Source organism: Pantherophis guttatus, chromosome 6, assembly GCF_059756535.1.
Source record: "Pantherophis guttatus breed Tessera chromosome 6, ASM5975653v1, whole genome shotgun sequence".
In the NCBI taxonomy this organism is placed as follows: domain Eukaryota; kingdom Metazoa; phylum Chordata; class Lepidosauria; order Squamata; family Colubridae; genus Pantherophis; species Pantherophis guttatus.
This window is the reverse complement of record NC_142068.1, coordinates 98,326,684-98,338,536: the sequence shown is the minus strand read 5'-3', so window position 1 is coordinate 98,338,536 and position 11,853 is coordinate 98,326,684. Positions and strand designations below refer to the sequence as shown.

Sequence of the window (11,853 nt, the reverse complement as noted above, 5' to 3'; positions counted from 1 at the left end):
TTTGTTTTCTTTTTAATTTGTTAATTATTTTTATTTTTTGTCTGGCGATAAGACATGTATTTAACTCGAACATGTTTGTAAACTCAGTTTATAAACAGTCAGTCTTGACGATTGGCCCACTTCGTGGGCTGGAAGTTGGTTCCAAGCTTCCCCTCCTCTTTCTAACATTCCTTTTGAATTTCCCTCCTGTCAGTTGAAGATTTATGCCCCCCCCCCGTCTTGATTTTTGCTTAATATTGAAAATTCTGCCTTCTAGAGCTTATTCACACCCTTAATACATTTAAAGGTTTCAATCAAGTGCCCCCTTTCCCTTCTATCCTCCAGGCCAGGGGTCTTCAACCTTGGCCGCTTTAAGACTTTTGGACTTCAACTCCCAGCAGTCCTCAGCCAGCTTTGTTTTGCTGGCTGAGGAATTCTGGGCGTTGAAGTCCACAAGTCTTAAAGCGGCCAAGGTTGGAGACCCCTGCTCCAGGCTGCACGTATTCCGTTTTCTTTATTACATATTGGGCACAACGTCCCTCCCCCTGGGCCTACCCCAGCCCTCCTGCCCTCGCACCCACATTGGCCCTCAAAGGACCCCGCCTGCAAAGGGGTCCCACCTTCCCCCTCACGCGCCCGGCTGCTCCTTCCAGCCTTCCCCCCCTCCTCCCGAACCACATCGGAAGTGCGTCTCTATGGTACGCGGGCAATCACGTGGCGGCCGCTCTTCCGGTCTGCCATGGCTGGCTCGCTTGGTGGAATCTCGTTCTGGAGGAGCCGCTCTGCCGACCTCGTGAGGGTCCCGGGCAGGCGTCGCCCGATCAAAGCGAAGCTGCCTCTGGCGCTGAGCGACCGCGTCTCCAACCGGCACCTGAAGCTCGGAGGTAGGCCAAGGCGAGCGGCGTCCAGCGGTCCCCGCGCACAAACCCGCCCGCCCGGTTTGTGGTGGGTCAGTCGAGCCAACCGAGGGTAGTTTTCGAGGTCCAGAGGCTGCAGTGCTATGATACTTAATACCGCGTCCAGTTTTGGTCACCACACTATAAAAAAGAAGTTGAGACTCTAGAGCAGAGGCCTCCAAACTTGGCCGCTTTAAGACTTGTGGACTTCAACTCCCAGAATTCTCCAGCCAGCTACGCCTCAATTCTGGGAGTTGAAGTCCACAAGTCTTAAAGCGGCCAAGTTTGGAGGCCTCTGCTCTAGAAAGAGTGCAGAGAAGAGCAACCAGGATGATGAGAGGACTGGGGACTAAAACATACAAAGAAGGTTGCAGGAACTGGGTCTGGTTAGTCTAGGGAAGAGAAGGACCAGGGGAGACATGATTCGAATATTTGAGGGGCTGCAAGAGAGAAGAGAGGGTCAAACTGTTTTCCAAGGCACCTGAAGGCCAGACAAGGAATAATGGATGGAAACTGACCAAGGAGAGATTCAACCTGGAAATAAGGAGGAATTTCCTGACAGTGAGAACAATCAACCCATGGAACAGAAGTTGCCTTCGGAAGTTGTGGGAGCTTCATCACTGGAGGCTTTCAAGAAGAGATTGGACTGCCATCTGTCAGAAATGGTGTAGGGTCTCCTGCTTGGGTGGGTGGTTGGACTAGATGACCTACATGGTCCCTTCCAACTCTGTTAATCTAATCAAGTGCTTCAGGCTTAATAAGCAGCCACCTGGTCATTAAAGCTTCAGATCACACTGGATAAAAAGACGTCTTTGTTAAAGAAGCAGTTCTTGAAAGGGGTGGAAGAGGAAAAAGTAGTACATCATTCTGAAAATTAATGTGACCTTTCCATAGAAAGATTTCCTTTAATCACATCTCAGTGCTTAAGGGGGCAGATCTGATATTGATTTGGTAGATGTCTTTTTTCTTTTCATACACAAGTCATTAAAAGCACATTGAGGAGAGAAATGTCTGTTAAAATAATGGCTGGGTAAGAGGGAGTAAACCACCAGGAAAGAGGAGGCAGCAAGTCACTTTCGTGCCCCTAACATTACCTGGAGTCCGGATCATCTTGACTTTACCTGAGTTTCCATGGGCTCCTTGTAGGGTGTATGACAAGCATATATATTTGAACAGAATTATCCATATACACCGTTATTTCTCAACCTCCGCAACTTTTAAGGCTTGTGGACTTCATTCCCTGGTATAAGCTAGGGAGGGAAGCTTACCCCATGTACATATGTACTGACATCCAACATGTATGTACTGCTGCTCCCGATTCTGCTAAAATCTATCTGATCGAATATCTGTCTTGTGCCATGCATTACATACAGGGATCTGGCCCACCTTGATCAGATGTCTTTCCATTGACCAGTGACTTTCTCCCTCATCCTCCTTCCCATTATAGGTACTATTTAAGAATTTTCAATTCCAATTGAAGTTAACAGCCTCTTGGAATAATATGCTGTGATCAATGCCTTCTTCCTCGTTTTGTGTGTTTCTTTTGCAATAGATTTGTAGAAGCTATAAAATACTCCTGGATAATGGGAGTTTCTTTTTATTTTACAGAGGCAAGTTGTGTTACAGAGATGGCATTGATGATGGCTTGCTGGAAGGCAAATGAGTTCAGTGACAGTGCTTGTGCTAAGGAGATTAATACATTCTTTGAATGTGCAGCAAAAGCAGAAGTAATTGCATTTTATTTTTTCCCAATATTCTATAAACTGTTTTCCTTATATATATTGAGTTTGTAATGCCTTAGAATTACCAGTTGTTTTAATTGCATAGTATTTTATTTAAAATTTCTTTAATAAACTTTCATCTAATTAAAATGGAGAGCAATGATAATTTAGCAAATATAAGCAGAGACAATGGATGCTTCAAGGTACTGGTAGTAGCATATGAAATCCTAAATAAATTGCTCTTGAAATAATTTAAAATACTTGTCAGCCAGGGGAAGTAGTCAGTGGTGATACTGCTGGATCCCATAATACTGCCATTTACATTATTAAAATAAGAAACAAGACTAGGGTAACATCACTACCACTATTGTCATTTCTTCATTGAAAAAAGAGTCTGCTTTAACTTTTTGTTATCCAACCTCTGAACCACTTTTTTTTAAAAAAGCCAAAGAACTGTGCAAACTATTTTGAGCTCAGAACAACCCTGGGAGGTGCAATTTGGAAATATTTCTGTGTTAGTTCAGCTTTGAAATGACTCAATTGGGAATGTTTATTTTGACCTCTGAATAGGGACATTACTTCTGGTGATTTTGGAACATCCCAATTTAAGCTTTGAAACTAAAAAAAAATTCCAAAGAGTAGCATTTTTGAAACTCTATTGATTTCTGCCATCTTTTTTTAGAACCAAAAAGTTAAAATTGATCCAGTTATTGGGAGTGTGCTCCTTGACATAGGAGAAGAATAGCACAGAGGCAAAATTCTCAAAACTCAAACAGCTGATTTTATTGCTAACAAAACAAAATAAAAATGGAAGTAGCATATGCCTAATTACTAAACTATTGTTACAAAATAGAATTGAGAGAAACAGTTGGAAGTAAGCCATATCCCCAAAATGGGCTTTGGATATCTGGGAGACTGCATATAATTCTCATGCCTATACTAAGGGTACCATGAAAGTATCCTATGCTTCATTAAATCCTAAAATTGGAAGTAGTCGTAATGCTTTGTAAAAAAGGAAACTTGTTAAAAGAAAAATAATTGCTGAAATGGTCCGTACATTACATATTTGCTTCTCATTGTTTTCCTTGTGGTTATAGAAAGTATGAGCTAGCTGCATCGTCAAAATAGTTTATACAGAATGCATCTTAAAAGTCATATTGCCAATTCTGTTTTTTCTGTTACATTTATTTGTAGAAAATAATAGATTAAAAAAAAACAACTAGCAGGATAAGACCAACGAAACTAGTCACAATGTATGACCAAAACAATACATTTTTCTCATATTCCTAGAAATAGATTTTAAAAATTCAACTACTCTACATTTGCCATCAAATTAATTGTTAGTTTGAGTAATAAATGAGGAATAATAGACTTGACAATACCAGTTCAGTTTGTCAAAATTAACTCTAGTCATTTAATGATTGGGATCAATAACTGGAAAAATCACTGGGAATTTACATTGCAGTTCAGTAACTGCATAAATTTATTTGTGCTCTTTTCAGGCAAAGAAAAAGGAGACAACTCCAGAAGAATCTTCAGGAACTCTTGATTCACAACAAGTCAACAAATTACTTGGACGACACCCAAATATTACACACTATTATTAACAAAATTTGTTTCTGTAAATATCTGGTTATTAAAACCTGAAATTAGATCAAGTTTGGAAAACTCCCCCACCCCCGCTTGTTGAAACTGAGGAGAAATAATCTTCAGAATTATATAAATGACTTTGTCTAAAAAGATCTGCTGCCAGTAAGACTAAAGCTTGCATTTTCCCTGATGTGAAGGTTCTTCAAGCAGAAAACTTCCTGATAAATTGTTCATTTATTGTCATATTGAGTTATATGAAATAAAATCTTACAATGAAACATGCTACATACATACTAAAATTAAATTATAAATTAAATATATACCTTGTTTCCCCCAAAATAAGACTTCCCCTGATAATAAATAAGCCCAATTGGGCTTTTGAGCGCATGGCAATAAGGCCAAGCGCTTATTTCAGGGTTCAAAAAAATATAAGATATAAGGGTCTTATTTTCAAGGAAACACTGTAGTTTTTCATGTATATTCAAGTTCTTGCTAATGGGGTAAGTTTTCTCTTCTAAACCCTGGCTAAAATAGTGTTTCTGGCCTACTAGATGAAGATTAGTAGATCTGCTTATCCTATCCATGAGATTCTCTCTTCTGGATCTATCTTGGGAGCAGCGCTTCTTCTAGATCATGATTGTCTCTTCATTTTTCCTAGTGGGAATGTGACAGTCAGTTGAATCCCGTCCCCAAGGAGCTTTCACTTGAAAGTACTCCCAACCAGGAGCTCTTTCAAGTCCTGCTTCAAAAACTACCCATTGCTAAGTCCTATGAATGTCTTGACATTTGTGGGATGAGGCTTTGAAGAACAGAGGCACTTTGATTCTCCCTAATAATATCCAGAGCCCAGGAAAAACCCTTAGTAAGATTTTTATGCTGCATCCTAGTACCCATTCAAACTAAAAGCATGTTTAATATAATAAGCATCTCATGATCTGTGTGTGTCATGGTAGAAAGTGGGGAGTGTAGAGGTTGAAGGTCATGATGTTGAGCCGAATGCAGCAAACTGCTTCTGCTTTTGGTGTCATGTATCTTGTTTCCTGTATGTTCTCATTTTGGCTCTGGTCTGTATTATCTCACCCTCTGAGTGGAGGAACAGGTAGGAGTATCTGCCAATTAGAGTGCTGTTGCTTACTTGCCTTTTGTCTGCTTGTAAAAAACTATAAAAAATAAGTCTCTGCAAAAGCAGGGGGGAGACATCTTTGACAGAGCAAAAGCCTGGATCCTGATTTCTACAGGTGAGCACCCAACAATATTACTTTTTATCAAATTAAACATCTGTGTAATCCCTGGAGTACATATATTATCTGATACATATATTGTGGACTAATTGTAGCTTCTAGGAGTCCTATTAAACAGCCCACGTAGAGCACCTGTCAGATAAATGATAATGAGGGCAAGAGTTAAAGCAAAGAGGTCATCCTGGAAAGATGGTATCTGGTATGTATCCAGAGTTGGGCAAAGACACAGTTTCAGCCACAGCCTCTGTTTCCTTAACCTAAAGAACTCGGAGATGTGTATATCTAGAATTAGCACAGATACATTATGCGTCAAGATTTGTTTCCCCCTTACTCTTAAGTTATGGTTCTTCCTGGAGCAGGACAACTCTTAATAACTCATGCCTTCTACTTCAAGACTTAATAGTATGTTGTGGATACCATCATCACCTTTGCAATTCTATGCAGATATGCCTTGCTTATTCAGCCTGGTGAACAACCAATGAGTGAAAATATTAGAAGCTCTTAAGCTCTGAGGCAGTGGTTGAATTGTGTCTTACTATTACCTATCATCAGGTGGGTGATACCTTGAACCAAGGTTGCACAGTGGTTAGAGTGCAGTACTGCAGGTTACTTCAGTTGACTGCAAACTGCCCTTCAGCAGTTCAAATCTCACCAGCTCAAGGTTGACTCAGCCTTCCATCCTTCCTAGGTGGGTAAAATGAGGACCCAGATTGTTGGGGGCAAGAGGCTGTAAACCACTTAGGGCTGTAAAGCACTGTGAAGCAGTATATAAGTCTAAGTGTTATTGCTATCAGCTTGATTTAGCATCCCCTTTGCTATTTCCTAGTATCTGGAGAATAGAGTGACTTCCAAGTCAAAGTCCACACATTCACTGAGATTACAATCCTAGGCATACAGAATTCACATTTACAAGGCCTGAAACCTCTCTTCTCCACCTGACAGAAAATCCCCCATGTTATCTGAAAAAATATACTGGATACGTTTTGGACAGAACTTCTCATCAATTTTGTGGCTGTAAAAATTTTTTTTTCTTGAAATTCACATTCCAGTGAAAGGCATGTATCCTATTTCTGAGCCCTATCCAAAGGATTTTGTTGTTAACCATTGGCAAAAAGTCTTCATGGCCTTGTCTTTATCCACAAGTCTCTTTTTTTTTTCATTAAAAAGAGAAATGGCTCTCTTTCTACTATAGATTCATGTTCATGGCTATAAATCTTTTTTTTTAATTCTGTAATTAAAAGAATTACAGAATTCTTTTTCTGTTACTTTGTTTCTATATTTGATAAGAACTATCTTGAGGGAGATTTTTTCTCTTAGGCAACCAGGATATCTCAAGTCTCTTGTCCATATTGAGGACTTTTATAAAAGCTGGATGAAGCCCAAAACATTTGTTTTGCAATGAAGTCCATATCAGCAAGATGACCACTGAAAAACCCACTCCTAATCCAGTTTGGAAGGCAGAGATCTGTGAGAATTGGGCATATACAATGCTCAAGGAAAAGCCTCTTTGAGCTAAAACGCTGAATAGGTACAAAAAAAAGTGCAAAAGTAGCTGGAAAATAATTTTGCTTTATTTAGTCGTTCAAAGCAAAGCAGACTCAGGAGATCTCAGTTCCACTCTACCATTTTTTGCTGGAGGAGGAAAAGCTAAAGCGACTAAGACAAGTACGCCTTTAATGGGGCTGCTGTGAGTTTTGTTCCTTGCATGAAAATGACAGGAACCTCTGAGCCCCTATGAAAGCGAAGGGAGGGGAATAGCGGCACAGGAGGCCAATGATAAATTCAGCCAGAGACAGTAACGTAAAGCACCAGCATGAAGAATCAGCTCTTGGCTGGCGGAAGGATGGTGCTCCCCCAAGTGTTCCTCTCACTGCTGTGGCTTGGATCTGGGCAGGTAAGAGATGGGGCTTTCATCTGCCAGCAGCTCTTTAATGTTGTATTGACCAGCTCATGATGCCTGGCGGAATATTATTTAGCCTATCTAAGCATGCCAAGGTTATGCTAACAGATCTGTGGCATTGGAAGAGTTAGAGATTAATTTTACACTATGAGAGCAATGCAAACATTAGGAATAAATTTACACAGTGGGGTTTGCAAACTATGTTCATGTTTTACACACATGGCAGAATCTTTGTCTCAGATTCTTGATTGATTAGCCATGATCAAACACATAGTCTGAACATTTATAATAATATAATACCAGGATTTGGAAAGAACTTTCCTCCTCATGATTTCTCCTATGCATCCAGGAGGAGAAAAAGCTGCAAAAAAGGGTGTTACTTCCCAGCAATGCTGAATTACTGCATCTAGAGCAAGCTATACTATGGAATGACTTCCTCACTAGCAACTCCCTCATTTGATGCAGACTCTCCTCGCTGAATGAATGCAAATAGTCTGGCAGTCTCTTCTATGCTTTGTAATGAATTCTGTGTGCAAGTTGCCGTATTGTTGTGTTTTAGTTGACTTCTGCAGGCAATCTTTATTCAGATGATTAAATAACAATGAGATATGCCGGAGAAATACAATTACAAAGGCATTTCCAACTTTAAAATAACCCTCCCCCATCCCAAGTATGCAGGTGTCATTGAATTTCTCTGTCCCTTTGCTTGTTTTCCCTTTTTTTTTTTTTTTTAAATTTGATTTATATGCCGCCCTTCTCCGGAGACTCAGGGCGGCTTACAGTGCATTCAGCAATAGCCTTCATACTTTTGTATATTTATACAAAGTCAGCTTATTGCCCCCACAAACTGGGTCCTCATTTAACCTACCTTAGAAAGGATGGAAGGCTGAGTCAACCTTGAGCCTTGGAGAGATTCGAACCAGCAGTAAATTGCAGGCAGCTGTGTTAATAACAGGGTGCTTTAAACCACTGTAGTACCAAGGCACCATTAAGTCAGTGATGCAGTCAATGAGCAGAGATCCCTGCAGGTCAAGCAAAGGGCAGCAGCCACCAGTGGACATTGAAAAGAACCTGCCACAATAATCAGCTGTCCTTAAAAGCGACCAGCAACAAATTGAGGGAACTTACTGAAATAAAACTCCAATGAAAAAGTGAGAGTGGAAAATTCCTGCTTAAAATTCCAAATTTAAGGGATTGCAAGAGTTGATCTAAGCTGAAAGCGTTGCTCACCCTCACCTGCCTTGGAATTAACTATTAGTTTGCTGCATCAAATATAAGTGTTGTGATGCTTTAAAGACCAGAGTCGTCCAAGGACCTTTGTGGTACTACCAATATTTGATAACTTTATATACCTTTTTTAATTTGATAAGGTTAACTTAATTTTTAATAACTTAAGTGCTGTAAGGTATTCATTTCTTTAATGGGATTTCAGGCCATGGAAACTTCACTATAAAGTATAAATGCAAAGTACAATCTCTGATTGCAGTGGCTGACTCAGATAATTGCAAAGATGTTGCCATAAATTCCAAAAGAAAATGAATGAGCCAAATTCTACCTCCAGCCCCTCCAAAACAAGCCATCGCTTTGCTCCTTTTGTCTACTATAAGACATTGGTCACGGTGTTGGGCTTCGTCAAGAAAATGCAGATGTAAGAACCCAACTGGCCATAGTTTAGCAGGTGACTTTGGGTCTTTGGGTCATTCATCTTCTTTTAACTGACCCTATTTCACAGGTTCTTGTGAAGATGAAATTAAAATATACTCTCAAGTACATAGACTTCAGCCTGTGGACAGGAATAGGCTGGAAGAAGAATAAAAATGCAAAAATGCACACAATTAAGCCGTCTTTGCTATCTTTGGACAAAGATCCTTTAACCATTTAAATGGTCCTGCAATGCACCATTCTTGAGAATCAGGTCACTCACCCAAACCCTAGCTGAAATAATTAATTTTGCATTCTTTGTTCAAGGAGAACTAGCAAACATACTGAATTCATTTTCTGATCTATTTTTTTATTTTGTTTAGATATATTAATACTTCAACTGTGTACAACAAATGTCAGCATTAAGCATTCATTGGAAGAATAGTGTGGCTTATTAATAATTTCTTCTTCTCCTTCTTGAAATGGCTTTCTACATTTAACCACTTTTTAGGAAATTTCTACCTACTGTACCTCTATGGTCTACAGATTTTTAAATGGTCCAATAGCCACCTTACTTTTGTATACTGATGGTTAGTGAAAGCACACAGCTATGCCAAGCAACCATGCATTATTAGGTCTATGCTAATGGTTACAGTAAGATATGTGTTGCAGCTTCATCCAATATGTATACTTCATGGGATCGCCATTCCACAATGGTTCCTGCATGTAGTCCATGAGCGTAGTGCTGGTAAAAGTGCAGATGTTAATACCTTAGCATACCTACAAGCATTGGAGAGACTTCATGCGATTCTGGTATAGAAGATGAGAAATGTGAGAATAACTTTGTTGTTCCAGAAGACAAGACAAGAAGAAACGGGTCAAAATTAAAAGGAAGGAAATTTGGGCTAGGCACCAGGAAGAATCTATTACAATAATGATGAAATCTGTTTGACAATGGCTTTTGCCAAATGGCCATCTGTTAGGAGTGCTGTAGTAGATATTGATTATGATGTCTGGCACTGAGAAAGATTGGTTTTGTCAGGTGCAAATAACTAGGAACAGAACAGGAGTTCAGTTCAAAGCACTTCAAGTTTATTTCATGCTACCTATACACAAGAAACTGATCTACTAACAGTCAAGGCAAATTGATGCTAGAAAGAGTAACAGAATTCAAGAGGGTCTGGACTCTTGTAGGAGTGGAGCAACTGCAAATTAATGGTGCTTTTGACCTCAATATGATTAGTTCATCTCAGAAGTTATTTCCATAATTGGTTTTATGCCTTTGAGTCTATCTTGACTCTGGTTAACTTCTTGAACTATCCATGCATTTTTCTTGACCATATTTTTGGCAGTAGTTTGTGCTTGTCTTCTTCCTAGAGAGATGGCCCAGCTGGTCTTGTGTTTGAAGTGGGACTGGAACCTATAGTCTCCCAGTCTGATGCTTTAATCACTACACTGGACTGTCTCTCCTTCTCTTAAGAATATATAAACATACAATCAGAATCTCAAGAGACCACCAAATCTCACAAGATCTCTAGCAACAACAACAACAACAAATAATTTGATGGTTTGGATAATTAAAAGCAGTTAGTTTACAGATGCATTTTGCCCACAGATACCATTTTCCTGACCTCTTTCACATGTGCTGGCTCTCAAAAAAACTTGTGATGACAGCTTAGTGATCTGTCAAAGGAAAAGGCTAAGAATGAGTCCTTACACACGTCAAATCAAACAGAATAGAGCTGGAAGGGACCTTGGAGGTCTTCTAGTCCAGCCCCCTGCTCAAGCAGGAGACCGTGTAACATTTCAGACAAGTGACTGTCCAGACCCTTCTTAAAAGCTTCCAGTGATGAAGCACCCACAACTTCCAATTTGTTCCACTGATTGTCCTCACTGTGTTGTGGCCCGCCAGCAGCCTGCGCGGATCGTGGCTGATCCTGACAATGAGGAGGCTGGTGTGGTGTTGCGCCAGCAGCCTGCGCAACCGGCGCTCGTGTCGGACAGCGAGGAGGCTGAAGAGGATGTGGTGCCAGAGGCAGAGACTCAGCCAGGGCCTTCAGAACCTCTAGAGGCTCCTTCAAGTGGAGATAGCGAAGTGGAGGAGCCTCTTCTCAATGTTTGAGCACGCAGGGCTGCCAAAAGGCAGGAGTGGCTACTCAGGAGGAGGAGGTCTCCTCGAGAGTAAGGCTTGAGGATAATTGGCCACTCCCTTAGCCTATTAAGTCACACACCGTTAGTAAGTTTCTTGCTAGAAACAACTTGTAATTATCATCAGAGCATTTCTGGAAAAGTCTTATCGTATCTTGTTTTCTGGGCTGGTTGTCAACTTTTGCCGGATTTTGGTTTATTCTTGCTACTTAATAAATTTGATAAGGACCGTTGGTGTGTATCTATATCCTTGGGAATCCAGAGTTGGGGCAGAACACACTGTTAGAAAGTTTCTCCTTAGTTCCAGGTTGCTTCTCTCCTTGCAGGAAAGGCAGCTTCCCATTCTAAACTGGGCTGGCTTAGAAAATGAATTTTAAATTGGGTGTTTGTAGCTTTTAACATAAGGGCCAAATTTATATATTTATTTTAAATTGTTTTTTAAATTTTGTGAGTATATGTTTGTTTTAATATGGCTGTACACCGCCCTGAGTCCTTCGGGAGAAGGGCGGTATAGAAATTTAATAAACTATAACTATAACTATTTCCCACTGACCTGCAAGAAAGAAGAGCCTGTTGTCTGCCTCCACACGTTTACAAACATTTAAATTGCAAAACTCAGTATTCTTTTAAGTATAACTTCCTACTGCTTCATCCCTTTGATGAGGAAGAGCCTACAAGATTAACTCATTTTGTTTAAAAAGATGTTATGAAGATTTCCAAAAAGAAAAACATTGACT

General features: G+C 40.1%; 2 protein-coding genes across 2 annotated transcripts in view; both read left to right on the top strand.

Annotated features, from left to right (window-relative positions):
* The first annotated feature begins 460 nt into the window (after window positions 1–460).
* CHCHD1 (coiled-coil-helix-coiled-coil-helix domain containing 1) lies at window positions 461–4,471 on the top strand. The gene is made up of 3 exons (XM_034435286.3): window positions 461–863; window positions 2,484–2,602; window positions 4,099–4,471. The coding sequence occupies exons 1-3, from the start codon at window positions 719–721 to the stop codon at window positions 4,201–4,203; spliced, it is 369 nt and encodes a 122-aa protein (XP_034291177.1). The 5' UTR covers window positions 461–718; the 3' UTR covers window positions 4,204–4,471.
* A 2,155-nt stretch (window positions 4,472–6,626) lies between these two features.
* The window catches only part of LOC117676099 (neurotrypsin-like), a 54,218-nt gene continuing 48,991 nt past the window's right edge, over window positions 6,627–11,853 (top strand). Inside the window, exon 1 of the mRNA XM_034435287.3 lies at window positions 6,627–7,321. Within this exon, the coding sequence (XP_034291178.2) occupies window positions 7,241–7,321 (81 nt within the window). The 5' untranslated portion in view covers window positions 6,627–7,240. The remainder of the gene's footprint in view (window positions 7,322–11,853) is intronic.